Source organism: Drosophila grimshawi, unplaced genomic scaffold (assembly GCF_018153295.1).
Source record: "Drosophila grimshawi isolate 15287-2541.00 unplaced genomic scaffold, ASM1815329v1 contig_848, whole genome shotgun sequence".
Lineage (NCBI taxonomy): Eukaryota > Metazoa > Arthropoda > Insecta > Diptera > Drosophilidae > Drosophila > Drosophila grimshawi.
Window position 1 is genome coordinate 11,122,979 of NW_025063692.1, and position 17,936 is coordinate 11,140,914.

The 17,936-nt window shown below is 40.6% G+C and overlaps 5 protein-coding genes across 6 annotated transcripts; 1 reads left to right on the top strand and 4 right to left on the bottom strand.

Annotated features, from left to right (window-relative positions):
• Nucleotides 1-6,642: 6,642 nt before the first annotated feature.
• LOC6565883 lies at nt 6,643-7,047 on the bottom strand. Its single transcript, XM_001992466.1, has one exon. It carries the CDS (start codon nt 7,045-7,047, stop codon nt 6,643-6,645), a length of 405 nt encoding a protein of 134 aa, XP_001992502.1.
• A 1,301-nt stretch (nt 7,048-8,348) lies between these two features.
• LOC6566066 (pleiotropic regulator 1) lies at nt 8,349-9,999 on the bottom strand. The gene is made up of 2 exons (XM_001992467.2): nt 9,803-9,999; nt 8,349-9,741 (listed from the first exon to the last, which is right to left on the bottom strand). Exons 1-2 carry the CDS (start codon nt 9,913-9,915, stop codon nt 8,430-8,432), a joined length of 1,425 nt encoding a protein of 474 aa, XP_001992503.1. The 5' UTR covers nt 9,916-9,999; the 3' UTR covers nt 8,349-8,429.
• A 432-nt stretch (nt 10,000-10,431) lies between these two features.
• On the bottom strand, nt 10,432-12,528 carry LOC6566067 (LSM12 homolog A). Its single transcript, XM_001992468.3, has 5 exons — nt 11,664-12,528; nt 11,246-11,379; nt 10,948-11,064; nt 10,709-10,840; nt 10,432-10,615 (listed from the first exon to the last, which is right to left on the bottom strand). Exons 1-5 carry the CDS (start codon nt 11,809-11,811, stop codon nt 10,469-10,471), a joined length of 678 nt encoding a protein of 225 aa, XP_001992504.1. The 5' UTR covers nt 11,812-12,528; the 3' UTR covers nt 10,432-10,468.
• A 130-nt stretch (nt 12,529-12,658) lies between these two features.
• On the top strand, nt 12,659-13,236 carry LOC6566068 (chromatin accessibility complex 16kD protein). Its single transcript, XM_001992469.3, has one exon. The coding sequence runs from the start codon at nt 12,770-12,772 to the stop codon at nt 13,151-13,153; it is 384 nt and encodes a 127-aa protein (XP_001992505.1). The 5' UTR covers nt 12,659-12,769; the 3' UTR covers nt 13,154-13,236.
• A 329-nt stretch (nt 13,237-13,565) lies between these two features.
• Nucleotides 13,566-16,177, bottom strand: LOC6566069 (regucalcin). 2 transcript variants are annotated; one of them, XM_032738652.1, is made up of 3 exons: nt 16,084-16,177; nt 14,135-14,853; nt 13,566-14,054 (listed from the first exon to the last, which is right to left on the bottom strand). In XM_032738652.1, exons 2-3 carry the CDS (start codon nt 14,851-14,853, stop codon nt 13,862-13,864), a joined length of 912 nt encoding a protein of 303 aa, XP_032594543.1. In that variant the 5' UTR covers nt 16,084-16,177; the 3' UTR covers nt 13,566-13,861. The 2 variants fall into 2 exon arrangements, with proteins under 2 accessions (XP_032594543.1, XP_032594542.1); XM_032738651.1 differs by lacking the exon at nt 16,084-16,177 and adding an exon at nt 14,932-15,070 and having other exon boundaries at nt 13,734-14,054.
• Nucleotides 16,178-17,936: the final 1,759 nt, after the last annotated feature.

Here is a 17,936-nt window from a genome sequence, read left to right on the forward strand (position 1 = left end):
TCTATGCATGTTTATTTGAATGCCTAATGCCGAATTTGAGCTAACTATAAAAAAGAGAATTGAAATTGGTTTCCCTTGAGCCAAATATATATTTGTATAATCCGTTCAAAGTGCTCGCAACTAAATGTTGCACGTTGACTTTAACACTTTAAATCTGACATTTGTATTCTGATTATAGAAAATAGAATGAAAGTTAACAATGGACGAGAAACCGGACTGTTGACTGTTGTAGATGATCAGGCATTTACAGAAAGACTACATTATTATGTACATATATATATATATATATATATATATATATATAATGTTTCCGTTGAAAAGTGCCAAATTGCATGTCTCTGACTTTTGACACCGACTTGGGACAGGAACTGGATGGGGGTAAGCGGTTTGGGAATGGGAACAGGAAAGGAAGAGCGGATCGGAGTGTGTTGCAACTAGTTGCAATGTTTTCTGAATACGAGTGTGACTGTGAGTCGGTGTGTGAATGCGAATGCGAATGCGAATTTGAGTGTGCATTTTAATTCTCAGCAAAGTGCCCGGCGGCTGTGTGTGGTGCACACTGTAAGCGGACAACAGCAGCAGCAGCAGCATCAGCATCAGCCGGCGGAGAAGAGAAGGCGGAGGCAGTGCATCCATCAAGTTCACACGCAGCACGCAATGGGCCTGGACCTCAATCTGAACCCGTCGCTGGAAGCTGGACGACAGCAGTCCCGACCATGGGATGCATTGTGCAATTATCGCGTACAGCTTTCGATTTTCGATAATTGTTGTGAGGAACATCGATAAGTGTTCCCAAAAAGCGACTAATTTATTGCTGTGTGGGAGTGAAATTGTTTAGTTTAACTATTGTATTATTCTTAAAATCAAATCAATCAAAAATAAGAAGTAAAATGATATCGATAGCCATAATAATCTTTCTTGACTTCTTTCGTTTCTAAAATCAAATCAGAAAATGAAGTTTTATTTCAGCAGCTCGAAAATGAAACTTATGTTGACATATTTTGAGCAGAGATTAGTATCAATATCTAAATACAATCAATTAGTTGAGAAGATGTCCAGAGTAGTTGTGGTCATTATTATGAATTGCATTTACTTGGCATCTATTGTTTGGAACAACTAGCACCTCTACCAGGACCAGGACCAGGACAAGTAGCTGTCATGGATAATTAATGGAGATGGCAGTTAAGGTGTTCGGGTGTTCAGGTGTTCAGGTGTTTTGGTGTTAAGGGTCGAGGTTCTGCAACACGTGCGTTGTGGCGATAATGAATTGGATTTTCGCTGTGTCTCAATCGCATTTCGGCCATTGTGCGGGCAAGCAAACTGTATCTTACAGATACTTTCTGCAGAACGCATCATCAGGCAGCACCACGACCTGCATTGCCGAGAGGCAATTTTCGAAATGCAACGCGTCCGGAATCGGGACAAGAAGAACAGGCACCGTTGCGACCAGCTAGATGCGAGCAGCAGCGGGGGGGATAGCGGATCTGCGAGGCAGCACTGAGCACTGAGCACTGAGCAGTGAGCAGGGTTCGGGGCCACAAATGTAATATACACATCAGGCAAATAAATTAGAAGGCAACTCCTTCGAAGCAGAAGCAGCGTCAGGAGCGTCGCGCCCCCTCTCACTCTCTCTCTCTCTCTCTCTCTCCCTCCCTCTGTCTCTCTCTGCCTCTCGCTCTTGATCTTTCTCTCGCGCTCACACACATTGCCAGTCGTTCGTTCGTTCAAAATGGAGCCAGAGAGTAATGCCGACAATCCGTCATGCAGGTGTGAATGATTCATTAATTTCTCGCCTTCATACGAATTTTCAGTTAACATGCAAGCGGAACCAAAACGAGCCGCCGCAAAAGAGTTACGCAGGCAACAACAGCTACAACCACTCCAACTGCAACAACTCCGACTCTGACTCTGACTACAACAGCAACAGCAACTGCGACGCATGCCTGCCAGCCTTTGTGCCAGAATTGCCGAGTCTCTGAGTCTCTCAGCCTTAGTCTCAGTCTCAGTCTCATTCCCAGCTCCACCTTCGGCATCAGCTTCAGCTTCAGCTTAACGTCTTCATTACGCACGGCCAACGTTTCCGCTCCATTCCGTTTGCTGCCAGTTGCCAGTTGCCAGTTGCCAATTTCGTTTTGCATTTTCAATTTTGTGGCATATCCTTAGTCCAGCGGCGGCAGCAACAGCGGGTGGGCATAACTCCCTTCGCCCTCCCCCCCATTATTACCCTATCTCTTTCTCTCTCTGTCTCTCTCTCTCTCTCTGTATCTCTCTCCTTTTCTCTGACCTCCCTTTCCCCCGCTTGCGTTAATTACCTGATGAGCCCAAGGATCAAATGCCAATTTGCACCTTTTCCTCTTTGCTGCTCCCATTTTTTGTTGTTGTTTGGAATTCAATCAATACAACGCTTAAATAAATTTATATTCAATGCAGGCGTAATGAGTGCACCCATACACTCAGTGCACCCATTCACACTAATCAATCTACTCACGTTAAAGTATAAGTTAAATTGTATGAATTTATTATAAATGCACCGATGAATATGAATCTTATATTCATCTATATATATACAGAATTATACATATGACAATATTTAAACAGATACTCAAATATAAATCGAGTATATTCAAATTAACTTTATTAAACTCTGTCATAGCCCTACTCACAGATTAATTCAAATGTTTATGAATATGTATTGAGTATGAATACTTATTTAAATACACAAACATGGCATGATGGGCACTCGTGAATACACTCAATGATTGTAATAGTGTTTACTAACGGCGTCGATAACACTCACACCCACACCCACAAGTATGTATGAATATATTCACTTTAAATAATTTAATAGTAGATTTTTATTTGGTATTTATGAGACACTCATACCGACTCATTCAAATGCCATTCCGTCTGTTATTCATACTCAAATCTCACACAATTCGTTGTTCACACGGATTCCGTTTGAGTTTCGAATCCCAAACCAAAACCGTATCCCCAATCCAAAATCCGATTGGAGTCCAAAATGAGCCACAACTTTAGCTCGTAAAATGCGCTGAATGATTTTTGGCTGCTGCTTGAGTGTTTTAACCTGTTGTTGCTGTTGCTGTTGTTGTTGTTGTTGCCGCTTAAGACAACAACAATTCATATTTTTTATTACACCTACTTTGAGCCTGTTTGGTAGATCCGCTTGAGCCCAGCCCGGACAGCGACTCGTAGTCGCTTGGCACAGAAAAGGTAGGCGTTAACCAACTTTAATACATTTATTTGGGCCACAAAAACAATATAAACAACTAAACATGCACACCAGACAAACTGATCAACCCACAGATACCCTGGCTCATCTGTTCGTTGCAAAACTATCCGAATTTACTATGAAAATGTTTACTACAAACTTGGCTTACAATATATATTTCGAAGGACTCTTTGCATGCTTTGGCTAACCAGGTTCGACGGATGTGGACACCTACAAGCCGAACCCAAGAGTGAGCTGATTTTAGCCAACAACTTGTTTTCAGTTTGCAGTGCCGCTAGCATTTTGTAAATTGTACAGGGTATACATAAAGCCAGTCAGTCAAAAGTCAGGTCACAAACGCAGGATGAGGCGCAGGCGCAAGAGGCAAGAGGCAAGGGGCAAGGGGCAAGGAGCGAGAGGCAACGCGCAGTCGAGGTTGCCATATCTGTCCAAAGTAATAATTATGTTTCACGTTGTTATCCTAATTTACGTGCTGGGGCTGCCCAAACCAAAACCAAGACCCAAACCCAAGCCCAAACCCAAACCCGAGCACCGATCTGCAAGTTGGTTGAGGTCGACTTGACGACAACGGAGCATGGATCGAGCCTAACTCTCTGCCTGGCTGACTAACTGACTGGCTGACTGCTTGGCTGCCTGGCTGGCTGACTAGTTGCCTCCAGGCGCTGTGCAGCTCCTCGTTTCGCAGCGGCGCATTTCACTGGAAAAAGTATTAAGCGCAAAGCGAGATACTGAAAATTGATTTCTCACCTTCGTGCACGTTATGAGCAGCCGGCCTGTCCAAGCTGTCTGATCCTTTACCCCCACCACCACCACCCCCCTCCCTCTCCTCCCACAACCACCGTCCATTTGCAGTACCTGTGTGTAGCCGTGCTTTATAATTAATTAATATATATATATCGCCGGTCGTCGGTCACTCCTCCTCCTCCGAAGAACTCATGGAGTCATCGAGTCGTGATCCCTAGCAAAATACATATTTATATATACACCATATATATATATGTATATATACAAATGTATAGATGTATTTCAATAAGGCTGGTGCGCATTGTTTGGCGTAACCCCAGCCTAGAATGTGCCTAGACTGCATGTCTCTGTGCCCCATTTTCCCATCGCTGTGCCCCTTGCTGCTTGCTGCAGCTGCATAACTTTGCCAGCACAATCGTAAATAAGCATTTTATCTGTGAATTTATTGCATCATCGGTAGACTTTTCAATTCGCCAGACAGATGAACAGACAGACAGACAGACAGACTCCGAAAGTCAAACGTTTAGACGAAGAGCCTCCTTAAGCACCTGTTGCATCTCAATGGGAAATTTATATGTCATTTTTCTTTTGGGCCATTTGTCGTGGCTTTTAATTTGCTTTCAAAACGCAGCTTAACTTCACATTTTCAATGCTTTTCTTCGCCCCATTGCTCTACCAATCACAGTCATCTTGGAGCCTCATGACTCGGTCAAGAGCTTTGCTCCGATTTCTTACTCTATTTCAAAATGGACACAGATAAAGCCACAATAATTAAGAACCTGGTTCTTTATAAGCTTAAGCATTTAAAATTAATTTTTATAAATGTATATATAATATATATATAATTTTTTTCATCTGCCTATCTAATTATTTAGTTCTTAAATTTGTCTATATATATATATATATATATATATATATTTATATGATTTTACTTGTAGTCTATTGTCTTTTATTTAGTCTTTTTGTGTAGCTATTTATTTATTTATATATTGCATCAATATTATTTATATTTATTGCATCTTTAAGTCCATTGGAATGTTTAGCATGATGATTATCTCGATATTCTAACTTATACATATTTTGATAGTTATCTCTCTTTCTCTCTCTCTCTCGCTCTCTCTATCTGTCTCTCTCTCTTTCTTTTAGATAGTGTATTTATTATGCTGAATTTGTCTGTAGCATATTTGTTGCCTCAGCTTGTTTTTCGTTTCTTTTGTTAACTTTTGTGAATAGAGTTGACGCTTCCCGTTTATTTAGCCAGCATCTATTAAAAGAATGTCATATGCGTTGTGGGGCGGGGAGTGGCTGGAGGGGAGAGAGCTCCTTTTTTTTTATGTATGGGTATGGCATATACAAATTTGTATGATATGATTTTTATAGACTTCAAATCGATTTTTTTACGATCATCGCTGGGTTTTTATGTGCTCGCTGCTGCTTTATGTGACGGCTGGCGGCAGGGGGGCCAATCGCGTTTGGGGCGGGGAGTGTGGGGCTCCAATTATGTAATTAGGTGTTGAGGCAAACAATATGCGAAGATATTCAAATATTTATGTTGCTGCTTGCTGCTGCTTGCTGCTTGCTGCTGCTTGCTCTTGATGTGTGGAACACCGTTAGACGGAGGAAACCTTTTGGTCTTATCGCTGCGCGGGCATCGCCACTGGCGGCGACAGCAAGAGCTTACCCAAGAGCGCCATATGCTGGCAAAAAATAAACAAAATCGAACAAAAAAAAGCACAAAAAACAATACAAATAAGAAATAAAAAATAAAGGCGAAGCCAATATCCGGCCCAAAAGTCGGACCAAAACTGATCAGGAGCGGGTGACGCCTCTGCCGAGTTGCAGTCGCCGTCGCAGTCGCCGCTGTTGCCTGCCACCTGTTGCACGCTTTTCTATTCGCGGGCAACATTTGTTTTCTTGTACTTAATGGCTTTACTCTATACTCTCACATATCTGGCATATCTTAGCTTTATCACCAGATACGCGAAATCCCCAAAAAATTAATGTAATCCAAAAAAAAAAAGAAATAAATACTTAATAATAAATATTAATTATAAATAACGGAATCAAAATGATAGTTTTGTCTTATCGTTTTATACATAAGTCTAAAGTTAACTTTTTTTTTAATGTTATATTCTAATATAATCTGATTTCTACACCAGTATATATTATATATAGCACTACCAGAATATCTGCTGTTGTCAGCGTAAGATCAGAGTTGGGCATATCACACATCTGAAAGGGTATTAAAGCTTCGCCAACGCAAATCTTATTAATATTTTTATTTCTTTTTCAATTTTTTTCAACTTGCCAAAGTTGAAATAATTTTTTTTGCGGCAATGTTGAGGTTGCAACCTCCACATGGCCAAAACGTCATGAGCGTTGTTGATTAATAAAGCGAGCAACGGCAACAGCTGTGGCCGCAGCAGCAACAGCCTGGCCAATTTCTGGCTGCAGGATGCAACGTGCAACCTGAGGCAACAACACAATCGAAACAGCAGCAAAATAGGTGTTCTCGACATTTTAGTTTATTGGCTATATTTATATATATATATATGTATAATATAATCTAGGGCTAAGTCAATGTTTAGTATTCAATATAATAGCTATATACATGTTGCAAGCCTTGGATGCCTCAGCATTTGGCTGCCTCACGGCTTGTTGAGCGCACTAGCAAATGGCGCCGCTCGGGCCGTGTGCAGCTGATGAAAGGCACAGGCGGTCCTACAGCCCCGGCTGCAGAAGATGCGATCCGCACACATTGACCGGGCCAGGCTCCACTCGGCAACGACAAGGACGCGACAATAGTCATGGCACATAAAGCAATCCGGCCGTGTGTGGCAGAGTCCTGGCAATGTTGGCTGCAGCAACGCTTGGTGATAGCACTTTTGTCGGCACTGCCAGATGCGCAATTGTTCCGCCAACGGCAACGGCTCCTTGATAACAGTAACTCTTTGGGTGACGGTGACTGTGGCGCCCAGCGCACTGCCAGCGGCAATAATCAGGAGCGCAACAAGCAGCGCTGTTGCTGATGCGTTGAGCTGTTGCAAAGACATGGCTTGACTGGTTGACGTTGCCTTGGCTTCTAAATGCATCTGGTCGACGTTCTCCTCGTTTTATATCTCGTTGCGTTCATTCAACAAACGCCGGGAAAATCCCATCCCATCCCATCCCATCCCAGTACCTGAGCAAAAAATCCATATAACATATATATCTAATACCTAAGTGATGGGCTTTATTTCAGTTCACTACCTGTGGATAAAGCCATTGCTGCTGCCGCTGCTCAGGTAATTAAAAAAAAACACATGTGCGCAATAAGGCCTTTGAGCCGCTAATATATATATATGTATATATATACATATATAGATATAATTCATGAATGGCGCACAGCGCTGGAAAACCCCTGGAAATTCAGCTCATTGAAGCTGCAGCGACGACGGCTCGCGTTTTTTGAAAAGGTCTTCAAAATGTTGAATGAAATTCTGACTTTAGATCATTTTTGGCGAAGATATAACAGTTTGAATTTGAATTGGAATTCTTTAAAAAATAATAACTTAAAACATAGATTTTTCGATACCATTTCAAAATTAAGTATTTTCAGCTTTTGATGCATAGTTAAAATATTGAAAAAAAACTTCATAATGTTCAAAAAAATTTGGACTTTGAATAATTTATAATATAACATATAATATAACAGTTGGAATTTGAATTGGAATTCTTCGATTCTATTCGATTTTATTCCAAAATTAAGTATTTTCAGCTTCTGGTGCATAATTAATATATTTTAAAAGGACTTCATAATGTCGAAAGAAATTCGGACTGTTTATAATTATTGACGAAAAAATAAGTTTGAATTTGAATTTTTCCAAACAAAAACTTAATCCGTGAATTTCTCGATCTTTTTTTTTTAAATTACGTATTTTCAACTTTAAAAGAAAAAAATAAATAAACAGTTAAAAATGTATAAACATAAAGCACCAGTCATGAAATACAGACGAACAGTCAAAAGGAGGATGGGGTTTATTTTTTGACATTTGATTGCAGTTGACACCATCCAGAAAGAGAGGCAGGAAGCGAAGGATTGAGAAGGACATATTATATTATATATATGAACGTATTTCTTCTATATGTTATAATATATGTACATATGTCAAAGACCAAGAATAATTCAGGAAACAACTGGGAAGTCTATGAAATTGTAGAGTATGAAATTCTTATAACTTCTTATATATATATACAGAGAAAAAACCAAGTAGGAGCTTGTTAAAACTCCTATATACATATATGATATACATATATATAAATATATTTATATATATATATATATATAACACAAGCAAAGAAAACCAATTGGGATTAAAAGCTGGATCGTAATTTATTTTACACTTGATTAAGCTATGTGAAAAAAAATTATACGTATATAGAAACTAGGAAGATCTTAGAATTTACGACGCTTGAGCAGCTCCGGCCGCCAGTTGATCGGATGCGTCTCCTCGCTGGCCTCATCATCCTCCTTGTACACCTTAATGGTTTTGTCCGCCTCGGCAGTGATGAGACGTGTGCCCGATTGATCGAAGCACATGGCAAAAATGCCCGCCTCGCTGTCCATGGAGCCGGGCTGGACAGGCGCCTGGAAGCGCTGAAAATTGTAGCCAGTGCGCCAATCCCAAAAGAACATGGTGCCGTTGTCGCCGCCAGAGACAAGCACACCATCCGTATTGGCCGCCATGCAGTTGACAATGGCCGTGTGGCCCGAAATGTTCTGCACAAAGTTGCCCTCGGGACAGCGCCACTGTTTGATGTTGTCCGGCGATGCGGACGCGAACATGTACAGCGATGGATGCAGAACGATGCTGCGCACCGACTTCTTGTGATTGGTTAGCGTGCAAACGCTCTTGCCGGCAGCCAGATCCCACAGACGAACGGTGGAGTCATGCGAACCGGTTATAATCTGTGGATTGGTTGCCTGCGCCACAACACTGGCCACGGTGTTCGTGTGGCCCGTCAATGTGTGGACGTTCGCCTTGGTTCGCATGTCCCAGATGCGTGCCGTCGAATCGCGTCCAGAGGTGGCCAGTACATCGATGGTCGGATGCAGTGCCAGTGAGTAGACGGCGGACAGATGGCCATGATAATGTCGTATGACCTTGTTGTATTCGAGATCCCAGCATTTCACCTGACGATCCTCGCCACAACTGAACAGATACGGATGCTTGGCACTGACAGCAACACCGCGCACGGTGCTCACATGGCCGGTCAGCGATAGCTTTAATTTGCCGCTGGCCAAATCCCAAATCTTGATGACACGATCGCCGGCGCCGGTGGCAAACCATTCGTTGCCCGGTTCAACGGCAATGCAGCGTACCCAGCCCAAATGGCCAGAGATGACGCGCGATAGCTTCCATGGTGCATGCCACTTGGGCTTCGGTATCGTTGGTGCCTTCTTTGGTATCAGCTGCACATTGCTGGCACCACTGCCGACGCCGCCGCCAACGCCACCATTGCTGTTGTTGGGCATCGAGGCGCGCACCAGCGAAGTGCTGTTATTGAGACCGGCCTTCTCGCGATTGTAACGCACCAAATTGCCACCAGCTTCCATGGCGGATATGCTGGCCAAGGCGGCGGGGTTGCCATCTGTGATGGCCAGCATCTTGTCACCGGCCAGCTTTTTGGCGTCCATTGATTTGATGGCGCGATCAAGCACCAAGCCATATGTGTCTCGCGCTTTAATCGAGCGCCTCAGTTTCTCGCTGCGAATACCAATATCATTTAATAATACAAATAAGTGGATCTGTGCAAATTGAAACTTACAGACGCTCATCGATGTCCGGCAAGTTGCCCTGGTTCGACACAAACAGGTCGTGTGTACGCTTCAGCGAGCGAAAAATAAGCGTGTGCACGCTATGCTTCTGCACATCTTCCATAATTATTAATTTGTGTGTGTGTCAGTCAGTCAATATAATCGTTTATTTTATCAACAAACAAAAGTGTCCAAAATAAACGCGACTTCGGCCTTATCGTACAATTTGCCATTCACCGTTTGAAAAAATTGACATTCACACAAAAAGTATCGATACCTATACCGATTGGGGGCGAACAAAACAAATAAGTCGATACCTTTAGGCACTTTCCATTACTTTTCAAGCCAAACCGAACATGAAATCTTTTGTTAGATTTGTTCCACTTGCGGCTCACATGCCAATTGAGCAAAATGAATGATTCAAATTTTGTCGGTTACTTGACAAAAATGTGGCGGCAGACTGGCAAGCGACGCCGTGCATAAATTGATCAATTTATCGAGTTATTCGATTTGTAAAATTCCCCAAGATAATTATTTAATTGAGATGCACATTTGATGCTGCCCTTATTATTATTATTATTACTATCCCCAGCTGAAGAAGCCCTGATGCACACAGCTCTATGAATTATAATAAATTTCTGAAACAAATAGGTTTTTTTGTTTTGTTTTGTTTATTTTTAGTTAGCGGGAACCGGCGATCCTGAAGCTGCATTACTCGATGAGAGAGATGAGGACGATGGCGACACGGATGCCGACGAAGAGCTGGCCGTGCCATGCGTATTTTCCAAAGCCGCCGAAGGTCTCGTGATGAAGAACTGTTTGATCTGCAATTAGAGAGAGAGAGAGAGAGATCCAAATGCTTTGTAGTACTAGGCACAAAACGATTCATGATTGCTGATTGCTAATTGCACTCTTACAATTCGTTTTATGTAGTTGCACGCAGTCTCGTTATCCGAACTGGAAACAACATTATCCACCCTGTATGGCGGCGAGACGGTAACTTCATTTAATATTTGTATGTTCTGTCCTTGCCACGACACTTCATGCGACTGCAATGTATAAAAATGCAACAAACAAACAAAACAAAGCACATGTTTTACAAGAATTGAAGTTAATTAGGATCAGAAAATGGCGAAAATGATTATTGCTAACTAACCCCAAGTTGTTTGGCTATCGCTCTATAGAGCTCTTGTGCTTCTGGACTGACATCGGCATTCTTTGACTTGAGATAATCCTGTCTTCTCTCTAATGTTTTGCGAAGACGCATTTTAACCTGCAAACATAAGAAACAGCAAAAGCGATATAAATACGTAAATTGTGACCCGTAGCAAAACCAAAGTGGTCTCCATTTAGAAATTATAGACAAATGAATACTGATCCAATATGATAATTGCTGAGCTGATATAATTTCCGAGAGAGAGACCACTGTAGTAGTTAGTAGTATATGGAAATACCTGTTCCAGGTTGAGCTTTTGGGGGTCATCAATGAAATTGCCATTGCATTCCTTGATTACCTGCACGTTACTGCATAGCGATAAGTTCATCACATAAACATCACTCAGATCCTCTGTCGTCTTCGAATGACATTCTGTTCGAACAAAAAACACAGAAAAGAAAGGGAAAGGGAAACGCAAGGCGGGCAAAGAATTTCGATAACGATGTAAGTTGACCAAGCAAAGGAGAATAAAAAAAATAAATGTCGAGAAATTTATATATATATATATATAATTATATAAAGCAAATGACAATAAAACAACTTTCACTTTGACAGATCAAGTCACTCATTGTTGTTGCTGTTGGTGTTTGCTCTTATTGTAGCGAACAGAGTTCAACTTGAATTGTGTGTTTTTTGTTTCGATTAAAAAAGGATACTCAATATAAGCATTTTTGTGTTATGATCGAATGCGAGCACCTCGCCCTCCACCTCCTCCTTGAAACAGTTCGTGCAGAGCACTGTGGAACCGATACTGAAGCAGTCGTTCACTGCATTTACAACGTCGACGGTGGCAGCGGTGGCCATTTTTAATTGTCGCTCTCGCTGCAACTCTTCTTTAGCAACAACTTCCGATGCGATATTATTGATAACAAACACACACGCACACACTCACACGAGATATATATATATATATATTTATATGTATATATATATATGTATAATTGAAGTCAATATGCCTGCAATGGATGCGTTGAATGCTTTTGTTGATGCTGCCGTCGTTGTCGTACGCTAGTGATGCGATTCGAGCCGATTGGCAATTGTTTACACAACAGGCTAGCGTATTTTGTAATTAATTGTCATGGAAAGTGCTAATGCCAATGCCTTTTGTTTATAGCCACATATGTTTTGCGCTCTCTGCTTCTGTTGTGTCGTATATGTGCTGTTGTTGCGCTTGTGTGTTGCACCAGTTCCTTGCCGCGGCTTATTCGCTTTCACATTCACGTTTCAGTGTCGGTTGTTGGAGTTGCCTTTGCCTCTGCCTGTTTTTTTTTCTTCTTTTTTACCGTCGTTTTGTTAGTTCGTGTACGTATTTTACGCGAGCTGCATACAATGTTGTTGCGTGAGTTGCCCAGTAATAATCGCTCAGCCAGTCCCGTAAGCAGATTATGCGGTTTAAATACGTATATTAGGGTTTTGTAATTGAGAAGTGTCAAAAAAAAATATGCTGCGTACGAAAAATTTATTGGTCAACACACGAAACAGCAGCCAAAAAGGAGGCCGAAAAGAAATCGCAGTGTTGCATTTGCACGCTTCCAGGGCTAAACAGCAAATGCGTTTAATTAAACGTGCATATCGATAAGCGACTAATGTCAGATATATGCCAACAGGGCTGCACAGCAAACGTGCATATCGATAAACGACTGCCGTCCGATAAATCATCTGCTTCGTGCTGCCAATTTTTGTAATTGACGCGTTTAGCATTTAGCGCTGAAAGAGGAGCTATCAAAAACAGAATAACATTTTTATTCAGAATAAATCAAAAATGATTGACAACGGCAAAACGCAGCAACAACTGCAGCAGCAGCTGCCACTCAGCAGGGTGCGCACAATCATGAAGAGCTCGATGGACACGGGCCTAATTACGAACGAGGTACTCTTCCTTATGACCAGATGTACGGAGCTATTCGTACAGCACTTCGCCCGGGAGGCGTACACAGCGTCTTTATCCAAGCGGAGTGGCGAAACACTCAAATATGAGCATTTGTCGCAGCTGGTTAACAAGAACAAATATCTGGAGTTTCTACTTCAAATTGTGCCCGAAAAGATACGCGTCAGCGAATTTCTAGAAATGTTGCGCCTCAATCGTTCCAGCGCCAGCGATGAAGACTATGAAACTGGCACCGAATCCGAGATGGAAGACGAATAGCAGCGCACCGTGCCCCAAAATATACATTAAGAAACTATCATAATTAGTAAAAAGAAAATAAATAAAACTAACCTTTACTTTAACTGGATGTAATTTAAATGCTTCTCATAGATTGTATCACTAAGCAGACAGTACTATGGAGACGTCAAATCGACAAAAAAAAGTGCATCAGGTTTTTTCTGAGTCTGAGCGCAATTGTGCGCATTTTGAGGTACGCATCCTTATTATCCTAGTATTTGCTGCTTAGTGATTCTATCCAACATCTGTCAATATAGTTTTCTTTGTGTAGTTTTAAACGAAATTAGTTTTAGAATTCAGTGTTCTGATTTCAAGCTCAAATTTAAAGCATTTTCAATAAATGTATCGAATTAATCAGTGGAACTAATTGATTCTTAACAAGTTTGTCCTGGAAAGTGGCTATATCAAAAGATGTATATATATTAATAACAATTGTCTTATAAATTGTATTTTATAGCGAGATGTAGTTATGAAATATGGTCTGTATTTGTTTTCTGATTTGAGGTCACCAGACAATTGCTGATCAAATCATTACAAACAAAATGCTGAAACACTTGAATCATTATCAATTATAAAGTATATGTATTTTATAAATCAATAGCAACATACATACATATACATATAGATTAGTAATAATTGTGTGGGTAAAAACAAAAAAAAAATGCATAATTATGTGAATTATGTGTGTTTTTAGATCTTGAGACTGACGCCGGGATAGCCACGGGCATTGAGACCGGTCACCTTGTAGGTGGTACCAGCTGGAGTGGGCTGTTCAAATTTGGCCGCTGTTGTCACATACAGTATATCCAGATTGGGTCCACCAAAGGCAGCCGAAGTGATCTGCTTGGTAGGCAGCTTAATCTCCAGCAGTACTTGACCAGTGCTGCAATGAGGAAATCGGAGTAATCGGATTAGCATTTGATTATTTATATATATTTATATTTTTGTGTGCTGTTGGGATACCTTGGGTTAACTTTGTAGATGGTGGCGCCATTGAATGTGGCCACATACAGATTGCCCTCGGTGTCAATGGTCATGCCATCGGGCAGTAGATGATCCTTGGGACTGGTCTTGCGCAAATTATAGATAACCTTCGGATTGCTGGCGACGCCCGTCTCAAAATTATAGTCATATGACTTAACCTCATAATCGGTGGTATCGATATAGTAGAACTTCTTGGCCTTCTCATCCCAGGCGAGACCATTGGAAATGCCCACATCGCTCTTCACCAGCGACACATTACCGCCGGCCTCCCACTTGTAGAGCTCGCCATGGCGATGCACAAACTCATCGCCAATGTAACGCATGGTGCCGGCAAAGAGGCGACCCTGTGGATCGGCCTTGGCATCATTGAAACGATTCTCCTCATATTCGGGCTGCACCGCGAACAGAGTGCGCACCACCTTGGCCACCGGCGACACACCGTCCCAGTTGACAATGACGACACGTCTGCCACAGCCGACGGCAAACTCATCCGTGCTGCCAGCGATGGGCAGCACAAATCCAGCCAGAGTTTCACCCTCAATCCTTGTCTTGTACATTTTGTTCTGCTTGTAATCGTAACGCATCAGGGAGCCAGCCTCCAGATCAACCATATACAGGCTCTGCCTGGCCACATCCCAATGCGGTCCTTCGCCCAGGCCAGCATACGAATCGGGTAATGGCTCCACCGTGTATGACATCTGCAAATAATTGATGAAAACTCAAAATAAGATTGAGTCGTCGATTTGGCCAATAATAATTAACAATTAACAAAATACCGTCGGATTGCTTAGCGCAAGCAAAATGATCAATGTGACTAACGATGATGCTAATTTTGGCAGCATCTCTTCCGATTTCTTTTTCTGAATCTGTTTTTGCTTCTGGGGAGTTCAACAGACCCGCTCGAGATATAACTGTGCACTGAAGCGCCGACGACGCCTCGAAGTGTTTTTTATTATTAGTCGGAAACTTTTTTTTTGTTGTTTCTTTCTTTACAAATCCCGACTGCAGTTGCTGCTGCTTCTATGACGTCATGCCCTTCACTTGCTCAGACCCAGATTTTCTACTTCGCTAGCCAGCTGGGCTACATAGCGTTTTTTTCTATTTTTTTTTTTTTTTTTGGTTTAGCTTTGTGCATTTAAGTGCTGTGCAATGTTTTGTTGTTGCTGCTGTTGTTATTGAACTTGTCTAATTGAAAGCGCTACTCGTTAACGGTAAACACAACATAGCTTTTACATGTACATGTATACACACACACACGCATACACATACACGGACACAGAGTTGTATGTACAACAATTTAACGGTTTCGAATCCAATTAAAAACTGATCAAAGATGGCGACTCAAGGATCATACAGGTACGCACAGTGGTGCAAGACTCGGCGAACAGTGAGCGATTCTTAATGAGAGTTTTATTATCCACTTGTGGTTGGTCATTTAGAAGTACGCTTTCTTTATTCTTTATTTTCTTACATTTTTATTGCATCTAAGCAATAAGTTGAAGTTATTTTATTATATTCAGCAGCATGTATAATTTAACACAATAAAAACAGTTGAGAATATTCATTTAGGATTTCTGTATTGAAGCGTACACCGATCTTTATCAAAATCGCTTAGGGCTATTTAAAGCCCAAATAATCTCATTCAATGAACTTAGTTATCTTTCCAAATTAGTTGTCAACTGATCGTTTCTGTATTAGTTAGTTTGACTGAGATAAGTTTACACAAATTTTAAAAAAATACCGTCACCATTAAAGAAGGAGAAAAAGTATAAAAATAAAAAGGTTAGCACAAAAAAATAAAATAAAAAAAACACCTTTCACGCTCAACACTGGAAAAATCAGAGATGTCTCTTGCTATACGTTTTACAAGTTGGCAACAGATTCCATTCAATTGTGGGTGTAAATAATATTGGACTTGTCGTACATACCTTTTTGGGGTTAGTTCGATTAGTTTTGGATTTGAAGAGCAGCAAAAGACTGATCAATTGGACACTACGCGTGTGAGCTATATGCGCGATCTGAGCTTTATGCGGTCAGTAAGAATTCCTTTTATAGCCGATCTCTGCGTGGGCCTTAAGTGATAAGCGTCGAGCGTGAAGCCAAGGCCAGATAAGACATATACATATACATGCATTACTGTATATACACATATGCATACATATATGCATAACGCTAAAGATTGCTCTGTTCCCGGGCTCGGCAATATTATTGTAATCAATATTTGCATAGCTACAGTTATTCACCAAATGGAGAATAGAGAATGAGAATCAATTACAACTAGATGGGCTCGTTTGCCTCTCTCTTACAGATGTAAATATAAATTAAAAAAGATACAACAAATACCGATCGATAGATCAGCATGGAAGCTATATAATATACCCTATACATATATATATATATGTTGTATATATATATGGTCTCTGCAGGTAGATCCAGTCACTGTGTAAAAATCTCGAAATGAAAATTCCATTCGATTTTCGATAGAAAATATTCAGACTTCAAATTGCAGCTATTAGTTTTATATTATTATATATTTTGCAACGAAATAATTTGTTTGTTCTTTTGTTTGTTTGCTGTGTGGGTGGGTCTGATAAGCCCAGCACTTATTAAAACATAAAATTTTATTCATTTCATATATATATTTATAGCGACCTTCCGGTCGCTCACTGAGTAAGAGATAAATTGCACTCGTGCATCTATCTTGGCTTGAGCAAATTGATTGCAGCCCACTGTTGCCACCATTGCCAGTGTATGCTGAATAAAAAGGATGCTGAGCCGGTCGCTCGATCGGTCAGACAACGGGGGATTATTTATGCGAACGCCCTTTGCACTCTTCACCCAACTGATAATGATGGGGGAAGGGGGAAGAGGAGGAGGAGAGACAGTTCCAGAGACCAGATTCTATGGCTTGTCTGGCTTATCATGTTTTTGTTGGTTGCGTGCTGGCTTTCAATTTAAATGGATTTTTAATTAATTTGAAACAAGATTTATGGGCATATTATGATTGTTCTTTGACTTTGTCTTGAATTGACAATCATCTAAATTATAAAAACAACATCAATTCCCAAAATGGTGAGACTAAATTAAGTCAAACTATTTAAAAAGTCGCGAATGATTTGCAGGAATACCTCCAATGTGTATAGATAATATAGAACTATATATAGCTTATGGTTTAGAAAAGGTTTGAATTATTATGAACCATTCATTCATATTACAAATATTGTTTTGCCTATTTTAACAATATTCTCAATTTACCAATACTTTTATAAAACTTGAACGTTTAAAGTAAAAGTATTACTAATTAGATAAGACACAAATTTCTTGTTCGCAAAAATCAAGTAGAATATAAATTTCAGAAAATTGCGAATATTTCAAAATGTGATGTAAAATTGATCGAACTTTCTGACGACTTTTTTTAATGCTTTAGAATTTATAAATTTATTTTTGATGCGACTTTTACATTTTCCATAACAAATATGTAAAAAAAAGAAAGAAAAAAAGTCAGACACAAAACGTTCTTGTTGCCAGTGATTACTGTAAGTACTTGAATTATTTATTACATAGCGTTATATATGCTGCTAAATATATGTACATAAATATATACATACATAACATAAATATTGAAGTGAAGGGAAACATATAAGTCCGAAACCATTGCATTGGTGTTGGGGAGGGGATGGGGAAGGGAGAATTGCGTGTAATATGTTAAAAATGTTGCCTGAATCGTTTACATTGATTACACTGATTTACAATGTTAGCTATGCGAATAATATGTATATGC

Excerpts from the sequence above, each read along its gene's own strand:
- LOC6565883 (XM_001992466.1), bottom strand. The coding sequence starts at position 7,047 with ATGTCTTTGCAACAGCTCAACGCATCAGCAACAGCGCTGCTTGTTGCG.
- LOC6566066 (XM_001992467.2), bottom strand. The coding sequence starts at position 9,915 with ATGGAAGATGTGCAGAAGCATAGCGTGCACACGCTTATTTTTCGCTCG. Across the intron at positions 9,742-9,802 it reads CCGGACATCGATGAGCGTCT|CGAGAAACTGAGGCGCTCGA; the intron begins GTAAGTTTCAAT and ends TGGTATTCGCAG.
- LOC6566067 (XM_001992468.3), bottom strand. The coding sequence starts at position 11,811 with ATGGCCACCGCTGCCACCGTCGACGTTGTAAATGCAGTGAACGACTGC. Across the intron at positions 11,380-11,663 it reads CACAAAAATGCTTATATTGA|AATGTCATTCGAAGACGACA; the intron begins GTATCCTTTTTT and ends TTGTTCGAACAG. Across the intron at positions 10,616-10,708 it reads GCAACTACATAAAACGAATT|ATCAAACAGTTCTTCATCAC; the intron begins GTAAGAGTGCAA and ends CTCTAATTGCAG.
- LOC6566068 (XM_001992469.3), top strand. The coding sequence starts at position 12,770 with ATGATTGACAACGGCAAAACGCAGCAACAACTGCAGCAGCAGCTGCCA.
- LOC6566069 (XM_032738651.1), bottom strand. The coding sequence starts at position 14,997 with ATGCTGCCAAAATTAGCATCATCGTTAGTCACATTGATCATTTTGCTT. Across the intron at positions 14,854-14,931 it reads TTGCGCTAAGCAATCCGACG|ATGTCATACACGGTGGAGCC; the intron begins GTATTTTGTTAA and ends AATTATTTGCAG. Across the intron at positions 14,055-14,134 it reads ATCTACAAAGTTAACCCAAG|CACTGGTCAAGTACTGCTGG; the intron begins GTATCCCAACAG and ends TCCTCATTGCAG.